The following is a 16,352-nucleotide window of genomic DNA, read 5'->3' on the forward strand; positions in this document are numbered from 1 at the left end:
AACTTTATAAGGAACTGAGCTACCAGGTTAAAAAAAAAAATAACCAAAAAAAGCAGTTAGTGTAGCTTCAATAATAACCTCTCTTTTCGCTGCTTGACTCACCACATCAACATACAAATGAAATCAGTGAATAAGAGAAGGACCCTTATACAGGACTTAATGTCAACATGACCCAACAGTGAATAAGTGAATTATCGAAAGGTGACAAATCGAGTAGGCACTGTCTATAATAAACTTTTCAATGATAAAGGTAACAGCACGGTTAGAGACAATTTATAAGTAATAATGTTTTTAAACCAAGGATCATGCCTTCCATACTAGTTGCTCTCAATTGAGGAGCGATCTCTTGACAGAATTTTGAGGTCACCCAGGCTATTGGGATCCATAGATACCCCAAAATGGATCCAACTCACATATTAGACTTTATTTCAGGACCTCATGATAGTCCTGAGATAAGGGATGACATTCTTGAAAAGCATATTATGCACCTTTCCCGGCTTAATTTGTTTTATAGCACAAGATGTATGAACAATAAATCATTAGTTTTGTTTGTGGTGCAGCATGAAATTAACCTATTAAGTTGGTACTCTTTACTAGGGTTTGAAACCAATTTTTGTGGTTATCACCTTCACATAAATAAGGTAGTAAAATATTTTACCAACATATGCCTATTCCAATTTTTGAAATAGGCACAATAGGAGATTATAACCCAGTTAATATCTTGGAATGTTACCTACTGTACCTTAGTTTTGGTATTATAGAAACACGCAGAAGGTAATCAGTCAAGCCAGAAAAGGCTCCTAGCTGCTATAAATCACGTGATGATTACACTGGGCTAGTTTTCATCTTATTAAGACTAGATAGGTAAATAAGTATAGGCATTCAGTTTATATTTTATTATTTAAAACAAAAAAACAGAAAGTTAAAAAAAATAATAATGAGGAAGAATGGGCTACTTTTAATATAGATTAGTAATACAGCAGCCGTATTTACATTTATCATAGTTATTAAATTATCCAATGAAAAAGCCATTAAGTAAAGCCAAGCAACGACATCCAAAATATGACAATCTGACATTTCAGAAAAACAAAAATCCTCCATACAAATAAATAGTAATGGGAGCATTGTTTTTAAAAGTCTGTCGTCCTCCTCCATGTGAAAACAAAAATGTGGGTACATTGATCTCCTCAGGAGATTTCCGTTTCAAAAGTCAATCGACATTGAGCGCTGTACTGCATCATTATTCCTGCTGCCCCTCACATAGATCTCGCAGGGAATCTCCTCCATCACTTTGTCTTCTATGACCTGCTCAGCGCAGTCATGAGTCTGTTTGTAGCCGTAGCAGCTTTTCTTGAAGGTGCTGTTGAATGTCTTCATGGGCTGGGGCTGGGAGAAGTCGTTGCGGTAGGGGAGCTCCATGGAGCTGAGGTTGGTGCGGCTCTCTTTGACCATGGAGGGCTGGCCCCCGCAGTGGTGGTCATGGATGCAGCGCGAGGCAGTGGAGGACCTCCTCATTTTGTGGTAGTTCTCTAGCTCCTCTGAGAGGTCTGCCAGGTCCGAGGAGATCTCCTTGTCCCTCAGCGAGAAGAGCTCATAGTGAGGAGGGTCGAACACCTCTTGGAAGCCGCTCTTGTTGAATGCAGGCTTGCGTGCCAGCACCTTCTTGCGGGGCTGCTTCACCTGCACCAGGATGGAAATGATGAGGAGGACCAGGACTATCCCAGAAGATACGCCAATGATGGTGCCGTGCGTTTTAGTGATCTGGTGAAACAGGCCGTTGGTCTTTTTCTCTAAAGGGGAAGGAATTTTAACAGATTGAACTCTCCCTTTGGCTCAACTATCCTCTCAAAGACAAGATAAAAGCCAGGGTCAACTGCTCATACTAACTTGTACAGCACTGCTTTTTACCCTGCTCACTTGTGCCTTAAATATAAAATGTTTTCTCTGGTAACATAACACAGAACTCAGGTTTATGCGTATATGATAACATTCAGATCCTTACTCCTTTAAAAGACAAGGCAGTGCTTTACTGGATTGGCATTAAACCAACAGTACTGACTTTAAACATCCCAAGTGTACCTCGGTACTGCTTACCCAATCAAAGAACATTCATGCATTTGCAATTGAGCAGGAGTTCTTGCAACGAATAATGTCTGAAAAGCATTCCAGTGGCTCCATGGACATGTATGAAAGAATAAAAATTTACTCCACGTTCCTTTCAAAGATGGGAATGTTGTTTAATTTTGCGTTTTCACTAAACACAGTAGAGGCTTCCCTTTATTAACAGTGTAACACAGAGCTTAGCAGAATGCAACACTGCACAGTACATTTACCCGGGTTCATGCGCACTGCACACAGAATGGCATACGTGGCACAATTTCCAATTTTTACTGTATTTACCTTTGCAGTGATTTTCATCCCAGGGATAAACACAATTTTGAACTCCATTGCAAACCAGAGAACTGTTGATGCACATGTTGCTATGGCAAAAGAATGTATTGCCGGAACAGGGAGCTGAAAGAGAACACATTAGAATCAACACTTGCACTTGGACTTGCACTGTTAGAGATGCTAGTTTCCATAGCTTTGGTACAAACAGAGCTCTGTTGTTAGCTAGCAGCATATAAAACTGCAGCTGTTTAGATTAAGTGAATAGACCCCATTATGTTTAAAACACAAGACTCAGAATTATGGGCTTTCTATAGAGTTAATTCATGATGATTCCATCTTGACCTTTTAACTAAACAGTGCATCCAACAAGCCTTCCAGGCCTTGATTATGATCATAGAAAAATTCAGCAAAAGCCCCATGACAAAATATGACAACCAACATGGACCAAGAGGACTGTATTTTAAAAACCATCCTGCACTAGGCTATATTTATTCCAGCTCCAGTGACCAGCAATGTTTGAGGGAGCGAGGTAACAGTTAGATGCTCAATGACCTAATTAGTAAACTCTATTCCCACTGTGCTAGCTTGTTCTGGATTAAAGCACTACAAAGTGGGACATCAGTGTGCAACGTGATGCAATTATTAATTATTATATCAATCTTGTTTTTACATGCCATTATAAATGAGCCAATAGGCACTTATTGTCATGTTACCAGATTATCCAATCCGTAAAGATAAATAACATAACTGGGTGTGGACTGCAAGTGCCTTAACCACAAGGCAAATGCAATCAGGGAACTCATGTGATAGATTAAATATGTATTACAGATTACACATTTATGCACATTATACATTCTTGGATAGCACATTTAACATACAATACATCTTTTCCCTTGTCTTGGGGAATCCCTGCCCATAATTCTTTCTGCTAATAAGTGGAGAAGCGGACTGTAGGAAAGCAATGGGCAGGGGGCAGGATAGCTGCCCCCTTAGACGAAGCCAAAAAACAGGCAGAGGCTGGGGAGGAGCCAAACTCTAGCTCACAGCGGGGAAGTAATGGATCGGGTAAGATTTGAATCCATTTCCTGACGATCATTGGACAAGTAATTACGTTGTTAGCGATAAGGTACTGCTATTTTGATTGACAATTGTCCGGTTATCGACACTTAATAAAGTTTGATTTGATTGACTGATTAAAAGAGTTTCCTGTCTGAACTGTCGCTTTGCTTCAGAGCCGGTGGTTTTTAAGCTTTAAACCTCATCTCATAATCTATAATGGCAATGAACCACACAACCCTGACCATTACACAGGCTTGCTATTACATTAATCAATCTGGTCTACAAAGAAATATTCCATAACAGCTAGCACCAGTAGTGGAATACCAAAAGAGGATAACACTCAGGTAGACCACATAAAAAGGGAGGGAGTCCAAGTGCACAGTCCTATTCTAGGACACGAACTAGAACATTTACGACTTTTTTTGTAAAAGGGTAAAGCTAATAAAAGAATGACTGAAGTTAATCTTTTACCTCTTACACTGCCATTTTGAGTTAGTGTGGCTTTAAAATGTAGTTACACACTTTGCACCAGAGAAAACGTTTAGTGACTCTGACCCACTTTTAAATACTTTCATCAGATAGCCATTTTCAGATACATCACTATGCATAAAGTGAACCTGCCATGCAGATTGTATTACTGTGCTGCTGAAAAAGTTGTCCTTTATTTCTGAGCTGATTTTATATATATATATATATATATATATATATATATATATATATATATATAAATATAAAAAGATATTATCAAAGTTATGGTGTTCTTGGTGTATCTAGGTGTGACAGGGAGGGATTTAGTTCGGTTTAACTCTTTGCTTCAATATATCCAAGCTGGATCTTTTAACATCATTGAGGGATCTACTTGATGGTCTAAACAGCTAAACTTAAGGCCAATAAAATATACATTTTTCAATGTCAGTTACAATCCCTTTGTGATGATACGTTTAGGTATAGATACTACTGGAGTCATGGATGTTACCAGAGGATTTTTCAGTGGACAAAGTGACAACCTTCAAGTAGCACACCATCAGCTCAGTGAAGGTTGTACAACAGGCAATTCTACCACCTTAATTACTAATTGCCCCAAATGCATTTTAAGGGGAATCCCTCTGCCATTCACTTTCATTGCAAATCTAAATCACAAAAAAACGACATGGAGACAACTGTCTACATCCCTAGTATAAAAGTACTGTCTTTCCATTGTATCCACTCCAATTTCCTCAAACACTGCACCCTTTATTTAGCACTTAAACATATGAGGGATTCAACTCCAATCAGTCATGTGACGGACTGCTCATTTACACAAGGCTCTGTACAGTTCACCCTCTTTGTGCAGATACATATAAAGGGCATTTTACTAATTCACTGTGTTGTGTACATCATAGAACAACAAGCAGGCTCTGTACTATATTAGTTTAGTACATTTAACCACAAAGCATTGAAAAGGACAATGGCTTACGGTCGACGAAGGAAGTGAAGAGCATTCTGAAACGGCTGAGCCTGCTACTCTCGTCGGCCCACATTCTCACCACACCGATCCCCGTCTCCAGCATGACGTCGTTGGCCACGGTGCTGCAGAACTTGGCTTTCAGGTTTTCGATGGCACTGCTGCCGTCGTACACCGCCACAAAGTTCTTCTTGCACTCATTGGAGTGCTCCATCTGGTACTCAAGAAACCGCAGATAAATCTGAAAAACACAGCCACACATTTTAAACATTTCAAAAAGCTGAATACACCACATATATATATATATACACCATATATATATACACCATAATATATATCATATATATATATATATTATATATATATATATATTATATATATATATATATATAGTAAACTGTGACTAACCGAGCTGTGACTCTCAGGTTAGTTGCCCCTTTAAAAACCACTGACCTGACAAAGGAAGTTGCAGTTTAGCGTGGTTGCACACTTTTACTTATAAAAACAAACACCTAGCTCTACTCGAGCAATAACTAAAACACACTGCAACCTAAACTATAAAACAGGACAGCTAAGATGTTTACCTGTTAAACAAAATCAAACAAACAAAAACACAGTTTTACACTACCTTTCTTTTAACTATGGCCGGCCGCCCGCCCGCCCGCACGCCCGCACGCCCGCCCGCACGCCCGCCCGCACGCACGCAGTCGGGCTTATTCACACAGCAGCCCTGAGCAGACTGGCTGCTCCCTTAAATGCTCTGCACCTGGCACTAATTTACAATGGCAGCCAGGTGCAAGTGATAATTAAACAATAAAATAATTAACAATTTAGTTTTGCAGGGAGATTTTAACCCCCTCCCTGCCACAAACACACACCTGTCTGGCTCACTTCCTGGCTGTTACATCAGATTTATTTTAATTGTCTTGTAAAGACACACAAAAGACCAGAATTACTAAAACTTAGTTCTTGTTTACTGCAGTGTCAGATGCAGTTGTAATTGTACTGCATACAAGAGCTGCTTTAGGAAAACCAAGCCGCTCCAGAGAGAAGTATTGGATACTTCTGGGGTTCAATAAAAGCGTAGGCCAATCAGGGTGTGAAATACTGGCATCAGTACCAGACTTGGTTATATTGCCTATATAAAGCCAAATGCAAGTTCAGGAACAACCCATCAGAAACAATTGTACATCATTTCAAATACTTTTGAAATAAACAGTATTTTGTTTTGAAAGTCTACCATGTGTGACCACTATTTCAGTTAATCTCTTGGCGACAATAGCATGGTATTTCTGTAGAGAAAAAACTAAGGCAGGTGATGTCAAAAGCAATTCAATCTTAAAGAATTGCCATGCAAATGAGACCTTCTTAAGATTCCATCTCTCCATTTAGCATAAATTAAATAAAAACAAAGAGGAAAGATGAATAACTTCAGTATTGCGTTTGATAGCTGCCAAACTAACAAGTAATTCAAATATTGAATTAGACTTTATATAGCCAATTTTCTTCAAATACAAATGCAAAGTCAAACAGAAAATCTGCAATATATAGGACATTTTGAGATGCCCATAGCTGATATTTGCTGAACATGTTTAATTAGATTATGAATATGTTATTATAAAATTAAACATCAACAAAAATGAGACACATTTTTAAATATGTTAGTAAGCTATGTGACAGAAATAAACAGAAATTTAAAAAGTGTTTTGTTGAATATCCCTTTATATATGTTACAAATTAATTTATTGCATTTTCCGCAGTATTTCATTTTTCTGCAGCATGTCCTTCAAACATTCATTGGCTCTTCATCTCTTCATATAGACAGAGTGGAGTGGAGGTGGGTTGTCGAGGTTTTCTGGCACACTCTACAACACAGTTTCTCAGAGACGTCGGACTCAGTGGCCAAGAGCTGTGTCGTACAGTGAAGAACTTATCTGAAGCAGCAGAGAGGAGCAGCAACTGGCTGTGGTTGAGACGGAAAGATTCTGGTTGGGGATCTCAAGCACAAGAGAAAGAAAGAAATGCTGATGTACAGGCAAGTAAGCTGGGTTGAGTTGAGTGGGGAACGGAGGGGGGTGATGCTGGGACGCTAGAATCACCGTCAAGCCCTCTTGAGGTGTCGTGGGCTAGTAGACGAACACAGACAAATGAAAGGTGCTCCTGATCCCTGGAGCCAGCATTACACTTCAGCCATTAACACCAGGCAGAAGGATATCTACATCATCAGATGGAAGGAACCGCAAATGGATGTAGATGCAGATGGATCACAATAGTTTACTGTAAACCTACGTCTTAGTTGGTGCTTATCTTGGTGAGAGCTGAGTTCAGATCAGCATGAAGTTTTAACATCTACTCTCACGTAATGGAAAATCATGATATATATCGCGAAAATGGAGAAGGTAGCAGAAATTATAATATAGAATCAGTAGCGTCAAAGCCTTTTATTTTCCAAATTTAACTGGGGTACATATTAGCATGTTTATAGAATACTGAAACAGGGCATATAAAACCTCATTTTCAGAAGATCTTGGATCACGGGAAAAATGAGTAATGTGATTGGGGGCAGTCAAATATTTGCACATTCCTAATTGAAGTATACAAAAGCAAAGAACCAAAAAGGTCTCAAACAGAACAAAATGTGATTGACAATATCTAATTCTAAAAAGATGGAACATTGGTTAGCTCTTCTTTAATTTATTTGCTATTTTTACACATCATTCCAAGAAGCACATGCACAAAACCTCAAAATATAACTCTATAAGCTTGCTTATAAATATTGCATATGTTTTATTGGTTAATGACATGTCCTTACCAGAAGTGCAGGTTTTGCTGCAGTTGAGCAGGGGTTACTGGAGGCTACTAAATGTGCTTGAAGAAGCAATGTTGCATTTCTTGTTAAATGATGATGCTTATGAGCAAGTAAGAACTTGATGACCTTGATGACCTCCTGATCTGAAACGTGGGTTATGCTGAGGTAGGCTAGTAATCTTAGATGTCTTTGCATGTGGTATTCCTATTTTTCACTAGAACCAAGCTGACACAGAGCGAGAGAGGGAGGAGGGTTATCTTTGTGTCCCATGTGACTTACTTTAGATTTAGGAGGGGCTCGAACTGTCCATATGCAGTCAACGGCTTGACCAGGCTTTATTTTACCATCCTCCTCGACTTGACCTGAGCGAATTACTCCATCGGCTCCGGAGAATTCGAACTGGCAGTCTGCTGAGAGGGAGAGAGCCTCCTGTTAACTCCAGAGAAAAGCCAGCTTAAAATTGTATGAAACAAGGCAATGAAATTGAAATACCAAACCTGGAATGGGATTTAATATTCCGCCCAGGTATGTGAAATCTGGATCTGTAATGAAAGAAAAGGAGAAGAAAAAAATGTGTGCGTGCAAATCAAAGAAGCTTGACAGAAATACAATCCTAAAACAAACTAATCACACGGTTATTAAAAAAACACACATCAAGTAAAGATAACAATGAATAGCAAAAATAATTCTAATCAACCTTTTGCTAACAGATGTTATTAACAAGTTTCATATCAAAATGTACTGAGGGATGTTGTGGTAAAAGTATAGTGCTTGTAAACTGTGGTGGGAGCATAATAAAAAAAGCCGTTCATGGTAAAAGCAAAGAATCAAGGTTAGCATTACAAAAATCTCATAGAGATTGTGATAAATCAGTATTTATGGTCTATACAATTGATCTTAACCATGGCAAATATCAATGCCGCCATAGTTTAAAATGGGAACAAACCTGTCATTTTACTTTTAAAGACAAACATTGTAAAGAGACTTACACACACTCTTAGAGAAAGCGGTTTCCCCAAACCTCCTTATTTTATTGATTTTGACGTTTAGATCAATCGCAGATCCCTTTGAGTATGTTGCTTCTTCAAACATGAGATATATCTTTCAGTCTAAGTCTCTGACGGGCAGACTTTAGGCCCTTAAAGACAGGTACCTGGTACAAATGCATATGTGACCTGGAAACCCAGCCCCTCGAGCTCCTCGTCTGTCATGAACTTGATCCACATGAACCTCCCTGTGGATCTCACCAAGCCGGGACTCTTCGGGCCGCAGTAACGATCGATCAGAGGGGAGAACCCGAACGGACCGTCCCGAATCTCCAGGTGATCGAAGCGGCACTCAAAGGAAGGCTCGACGTAGTAAGGGTCGTCAAACCTCAACTCAATTCTTTGACGTGGTGCAGCTTTGTACAAGATAGAAATGTCAAACATTTACATTTATTCATGAAGAATAACGTCTCAAATACAAGCCTCCTGCAGCTCCACTACCTTAGGGGAAATGTAGTATTCAAGGCCACTTGTATCTTTCGGATTCTACATTTTTTCATGGTGTTTTTTGCATTGCCAGTTTCTTAATCTAGTAAAGCCAGTTATGGTAACATAATCTTTTCACAATATATGTTTGAGCTAGGACAATGGTGCCAAAGCCTTTCTAAAAGTGTAATAGGCGACTTGATGCAAGAGACCAAGTTCGTACATACCTAAAATTTTGTTAATGGCTGCTTTTACAACATTGTCTTGTTGCCAAACCTGTACAATAGACTATCATGGAAAAACTACCAATTTTGTTAAAAAAAAGGAATTTGAATGCAGTATTTCTACGGATGATGAATGCAACATAACAAGTATGTCAAATATTGAAGCAGGTCTATCAAAATTTGTAACAACAACAACAATAACAACAACAACAACAACAATAATAATACTACGACTACTACAACAACTGCTACTACTATGTTTGTAGGTTTAGAAACGTTTGCACGCTTGTGTGGGGCGGGTCCTAATGGGATAATTCCTTAAAGCGACATTAGCCTAATGTACAGTACATTCTAAATTTGGACAGTGGTGCGGTGCGAGAGCATCCAAATTGAATAACAAGGAAAGCAATATGAAGGGCCCTTTGAGGTGCAGGGCCCTACATGGTCACATAGGCTGCACAGGCCTAAGGCGGGCCCTGTATACAAGCATCTTCTTTTTCGCTGTGCGCATATTTGTTTTGCAAAAAAATAAGGGTGCATGGCCCCTCTAGCTCCTTTATTAAATTCTCAGTTTTCACAGAAATAACTGTCAACAATGATTAGGGTTAGGGTTGAGGCTAGGTTATACATGAGTGGTTTTAATAGTTAGGTGATAATTCCACCACTGCTGTGTGTATATGGGCCATGTATTTACACAGCAGATAGACATTGCTGTAGACAAGCTGCCTCTGACCCACTGGAAAGCAAACATGCAGGACAAATTCATGATACTGACAATGCCATTTAGCAATGTTGCCTGTTGCAGGGTCACAGAACTTGTATGTGACTCACAGCTCCTATTATACTACAGCACTCTGCTTTGTTTATTGCACTGATTTAATTCAATTGTCTTGTGCTATCCTCCACTCAGATCAACTATTAGGGGGCGGGCTTGGGCCACAGTGGCACTCCGCCAGCGGATCTTCTAACAGCAAGCACCAGCAGCCATTAAAAACCCTTCCAAATAAGCCTGTAAACCAAAAGAGAGACCGCAAAGGTAAACCCCCTGCTGAAAATAATGATGTTCGTCAGAGGCTGAAGAGTGCTGTGTGCGCTGTAAGCCTGAGCCACTCTTTTAATGAGGACTCTCAGGTTCCTATAGGGGTGCAGGGAGGTCAGAAATGGTCTATTGCCTGTTGCTGGCTTGGTAAAGATTTCTTCCACTGTGATTCACAGCTGAATCATAACTGCAAAATACATCCTTTTCTGAAACTATTGTTAATTGTGGTTTGAATACTTAGGTATCAAATATTCACAATGCTGTACAGTCAAGTTATCCATTGTGGGTGCATACTGAGAGCAGTAGTCATTTTTCCTCTATAGGAGTCTGTGGGACTTGTCTCAATTTTGCTTACATTTGCGTCCGAAGAGTAAAGCCAGATATCAAAACTTACGATGGAACTTAATTAATTAATTAATTAATTAAATAAAAAAAACTGTAGTTCTGAACATGCATGATCCCAACCCATACATTAACCCATACAACAGTTAGTTAGTACAAGACAATGGCAGTTTGGCTTACCTTCCAAGATGTAAACACATTCCTTGTTCGGGGGGTAGGTATCAGGGTAGTTCGGGGAAGTGAACAATCCTCCATTGTGGTTTCGAATCCATGTACCACATTGAGCACCAGGTTTGAGCTTTGCTCCAACATTTTGGACCTCTGAAGACACAAAAGACAAGTTTACTGTGACACATCACAGAAAAAGCAAAGTGTCTCGAAGCATAGTAAAATGGAAGCACAAACAGGTATGGTAAATCAAAGATAATTGGTTAAAAACAAATAATCATAATAATTTACAGCTTTTTTTGTCTTTTATATGTGTTCAATGCCTCAGAATAATGTACTGGTTCTTTTGGTGGATTTTCTATTCCAATGCATTGTTTATTTTAAATATTTCCCCCCTGTCTTTAATGTTAACACCAACTCCATCAATAACATATGTTTTAGGACTAATAGTCTCTTCATAAGTTTACAGATATAATATCACATAAGGTTTATCCAAAAGATACAATATCTAGATATAAAGTATGGAATCAAAGCTAAAGGCATTCAGTTATATTGACTTGTGTAGCGTCCCTTCAAAAAAGTATTTTTCTTTGTTTCACATACCTGTACTGAATCTAAAAGTCTATATTTATTGATTTTTTTTTCATGCGTCCTGATAAAATGCAAGACATCTGATTGTTTTGAAGGAACATCAACAATGTGGACGTTTAGACTGTGCGGTGCATTGGAGTGCTTCAGTACATCACATGGCTGTCACACTATACAAATACCTTGTGTTTTTTGCGCCAGTGCTAATCCTTCTTCTATCAGGATGAGGAGAAACCAAGCTGTAAACAAATGTACAAGAAATCAGATCAGACCTGAAATTCTCGTTGCACCTTTATAATTTCCTGACAGCACAGAATAACAGATCAAAAGGTAGATTTTATTTTGCTCATGTCACCCAGCTGAATGTTAATGTAAAAAACACTGAAAACATTTTAAAATTCTGCACAACTATAAACATTTTGACAGGGAATTTTGCTTTAGATGAATGGAGGCATGTACATAAATGTTATTACCACCACAGTTTATATAATAATATAATGAATCAGTGCCTGTGAAACAAGTCCAAATCCAAATGTTAATATTTTCATGATTTAAACGATGTCTCTATTTAGATCTGCCACTGTTTACAGCAATTGGAGAGACTGTTATATTAGCCTCTTAAATGCTTTTTCCAGTCCACATTTTCTAATGTAATTACTTTTGACAGTTTTCCAGTTAATAGCTGGGGTGCTATCCACACAGCCATAAGCTCAATCAAGAAATAATTGCCTTTTAGATAATTATATAATTTAATGGAGATTAAGCAAAATGTTTTGTTAAGCCAGGGCACAGGAGTATGCTAGTCTTCATATTGTCCTTTATGTCATTCCAACAAGCTAATTATTAAACTATATTATATGTATATTTTCTAGAGTTGCATAGGAAAATGACAGCCAATTGAATACCTACTATCAGCACCCTAACAATACAGTACGATAGAATACAACTAAAAAGCCCCTCCTGATTTTAAGCGACCTCTGGGAACCACCAATTTTTCAGCATTTACTGTTCTCAATCTGCGACGGGGAGCACAGGGCACCAACAGCTCCTGCAAATATTGAGGACCAAGACCATGTAGTGCCTTATAAGTAGTGAGCTTAATTTTAAAATCAATCCTGAATTTAATACGAAGCCAGTGCAGTGATTTAAGAATCGGAATGATATGTTGTAAATAGCTAGTGCATGTGAGCATTCTAGCTGCAGCATTGCGAACTAGGTAGAGCTTAGAATCAGGGAGGACCGCAAACAGAGCATTACAATAATCCAGCCGAGAAAGAGCATGAACCAAATCTCGGTATCTTTATCAGATAAAATGGGTCTCCGTTTAGCAATGTTCCTCAAATGATAAAGCAAGGCCTTTGTGACAGAGCTAATGTGGGTATCCAAACACAGTTCTGAATCCATAGTGATTTCCAAGTTTCTCACAGATTACCATCAAATTACATTTCAATACTAAGTGTTCGCTAGACTGTTTTCAGAACCCACTAATAATACCTCTGTTTTACTAGGATTTATTTTCAAGAAGTTTCCAGCTATTCATAATTGAACTTCGCTCAGGCACTGCGACAGCAAAGAGTCCACCATCTCTGGGAACAATACACCTGAGTGTCGCCTGCATAACAGTGAAATCCCAAACTGGCTCAGAGGAGTACTGAACCAATATATAGGAGAGAAACCATTCCAAGGCAGTGCCTGTAGTTCCAATATCATTTTGTAATCTCTCCAGTAAGATCCCTAGATCCACAGTGCCAAAGAAGTAGACAGATAAAGTAACACTAGAATAGACCATTTTCATGTGTCGACAATACAGAGGTCATTGCAGACCCTCAAAAAGGCGGCCTCAGTACTATGTCCCATATTTACAAAAATGACCCTGAAGCTGGGCAGTCACAACCTTTTCAATTATCTTTGCTAGTTAATACATATACATACAGTAATTCCTCTTCACACACAGTTTTACACTTCTGCAGTGTATTTGCCAGAAACACTAGTAGCAAATGATGCCATTTGATAGTTGAATCCCTGTCAAAAATCTCCTGTCTATCGCGTTACCTAACTGATACATTTAAAAGATTTGAAGAGTGCTGTGGGCTTTTGTTCCAGTGTAAAGTTTGGAAGGATTTCTCTTCTATTTGGCATTTTCCATTGCAAAAATGCAATACCTGAGCAAAGCTAATTATTTGAGTATTTTATAATTAATTTTCAGGAATGTGTTTATAGCAGTATCATATCTGTATCCACAAAAAGCTTTGGAAACTATGTTATATTTGGAATCTACAGCTAATTTAAGTCTGTTGAGCATATTGCTGCTTTCAAAACACATATTCTAATCAATATTAAATCAAGTTAATAAAGTGTGTGTTATCATGCCAAACACAGTTTAAAAAAGTGCCTCTGGACATTTTACAGACAATATACAATGCATACTTGTGCTAAATCTGTGTTTTCTGAACAATCGAAATTAAGACTCAAGCAGCCGCTCTTCATGTGTGTTCTGTTCTGCATAACCCTTAGCTTAGAATCAGACCGGGTTCACAAACAGTACGAAATACTACTACTACTACTACTACTACTACTACTACTACTAATAATAATAATAATAACAATAATAATAATAATAATAATAATAATAATAATAATAATAATAATAATAATAATAAATAATAATAAGCTAGAACCCCAAAGTGATTACTAGTTGTGGAACATCGTAGTCCCAATTCAAGCTAATATAAATGGCATATTGTACAATCATGTACAGTCTTAACTGATAACTAGCATTACAATACATCTAAATCTGATTATTTACACTGAGTATATGTGTTGGGCGAGCTTATATTACAGAGGGCAGAGCATAACCGAGTACACTGCAGTATGCCAATACAAAAGCTGTACTGTGAACAAAGACATTTTTTCAAGCGCTTGTTTAGCACGTTTCTGAAAACGAAAATAAAATATACAATTTAAAAATTCTCAAATAATTTAGATCAGTGCTAACTTTACACATGTTGTTTTCTAAAACACAAACTAAAAGCTAATTACACAACGTTATAAATAACTTAGGTTTCCACCATTTTATTTGAGATTTGCAGATAATAAAAACTAGTGGGGGAAGATTCATTTAATACAGCATGACCACTAAAACAGTTCGAAAAGAAAACGTGTTTTCTTTTTTTTTTTTTTTCGCTGGCGGGTCTCTTCATTGGGAGCTGTCCCTTCAGCACCGTCCACCGATAGCCAGTCTTAAAGAGAGTCACAAATCATATTCCACAGTAGTTTAAAAAAATAAATATAAAAATAAAAAAAAAAACAAATGACTGAAACTGATTTGAATATCAATATTCAATATTATATTCTGTTTCGTACCAAAGACCATTAATTTGACAGGTAATAAAACTGTCCTTATTTTAAACTCATATATATATATATATATATATATTATATATATTATATATATATATATTATATATATTATATTATGGTATGTCATGTACATAATACATATGTATATATAATATATATCCAGGATAGGATGCAACCGAATACGCCACCCTAGAAAGTGGTTATGAATTTATATAGATTGTTATGTGTCACTACATTTCTATATATTTTTTTCTTTCAATTTTATATGAAACGCCATTGTGTTTTTTCAACAGCTAGATGGCGAACTTCTGGATTCTTATTGGGAAAACAAAAAGATAGTGGGAAAGGTGATAGCCAACTACAGTATATGTAACAATAGTTTTGATTAAAAGGGAATGTACTACTAACCATTTAGTAAGAAAAATAGCTTTTTTAGTCCACTTACTGCGCATAAACTGAATCATGGATCTTGTATCATAAACTTTGGTGAAACAATACAGTAGTAGTAAAACATTTATATTGTCGATGGTGAAAAAAATTGCCTCATTGTTAAGCACAGGTATCTGTATCCATCGGACGAGCCATTGATAATTCTTATTTATCACGTTCTGAAACTTACCTATGTTCATTTCCACCTCTTATATAATTCATCCAGTTTCTTAGTTGCCAGTGGTAGTTTAATCTTGCATATTGCGAGACAAAAACTCGGGAGTCATGCAAAGAACAAGCCAAACTTCAACCGCTTCAATCCAATCGCCCCGTGACAGCAAGATTAACCAGGACTCCCCGAAAGAAAAGTACCACCCCCAGATCTTCACTTTCCCCCCAGAATTTGTGAATTACAGCCCTTTATCCCATTAAGCATATTTCCAAAGGCGTCGGTAGTCTGTGCTTTATAAATTGCAACAATCTTGCACTCTAGCAGAGCGAGCGGAAAGACTGTAAAATGTCTCAGCATGTTGAACAAGAACACTGAATAATCAGACTGGAGGGTCTTGTCTCCCTGCTGAAATGAAACGTGGCACTAAATGAAGCTCATTTAAGACCTGAGTGCTGTTTGCTTGAATGAGCAGCATGTACGCATGCACCCCCTCACATCCACAGGGCGTGAGCAATTCCATTTGGGAAGAGTCCACCATGCCTCCACATCCTATGGTTCCCTTAATGCAAATATAACAACCACAACAACCTGTGGCGAAATATTTACCACGTGTCTCTACTGCGCGCTGCAGGTACGGCTGACAATCAAATTAAATTGCAGTCGAGTAGACGAATATGAAGAAGGAAGCATTGCAAAATTCTATTTGTGGAAATAATTCAAATGTAATGTTTCTGACACCAATATTACTACACTAGCATATGCTACTTTTATATCTAGCGTAAATTTATATCTAGAATTTAACGTATGTTTAAAAAATAAACTTTCGGTTAACTTCTCGCGCTTAATTTGCATTTC

General features: G+C 37.9%; 1 protein-coding gene across 2 annotated transcripts; it reads right to left on the reverse strand.

Moving 5' to 3' along the window:
• Window positions 1-938: 938 nt before the first annotated feature.
• Window positions 939-15,950, reverse strand: LOC121296095 (neuropilin and tolloid-like protein 2). 2 transcript variants are annotated; one of them, XM_041221291.1, is made up of 9 exons: window positions 15,516-15,950; window positions 11,719-11,775; window positions 10,961-11,101; window positions 8,857-9,105; window positions 8,201-8,245; window positions 7,983-8,110; window positions 4,907-5,135; window positions 2,401-2,514; window positions 939-1,790 (listed from the first exon to the last, which is right to left on the reverse strand). In XM_041221291.1, exons 1-9 carry the CDS (start codon window positions 15,523-15,525, stop codon window positions 1,204-1,206), a joined length of 1,560 nt encoding a protein of 519 aa, XP_041077225.1. In that variant the 5' UTR covers window positions 15,526-15,950; the 3' UTR covers window positions 939-1,203. The 2 variants fall into 2 exon arrangements, with proteins under 2 accessions (XP_041077225.1, XP_041077224.1); XM_041221290.1 differs by having other exon boundaries at window positions 7,983-8,113.
• Window positions 15,951-16,352: the final 402 nt, after the last annotated feature.

This window comes from Polyodon spathula, chromosome 21, assembly GCF_017654505.1.
Source record: "Polyodon spathula isolate WHYD16114869_AA chromosome 21, ASM1765450v1, whole genome shotgun sequence".
In the NCBI taxonomy this organism is placed as follows: Eukaryota; Metazoa; Chordata; class Actinopteri; order Acipenseriformes; family Polyodontidae; genus Polyodon; species Polyodon spathula.

Excerpts from the sequence above, each read along its gene's own strand:
- LOC121296095 (XM_041221290.1), bottom strand. Across the intron at positions 8,246-8,856 it reads CACATATGCATTTGTACCAG|ATCCAGATTTCACATACCTG; the intron begins GTACCTGTCTTT and ends CTTTCATTACAG. Across the intron at positions 2,515-4,906 it reads CTTCACTTCCTTCGTCGACC|CTCCCTGTTCCGGCAATACA; the intron begins GTAAGCCATTGT and ends GTTCTCTTTCAG.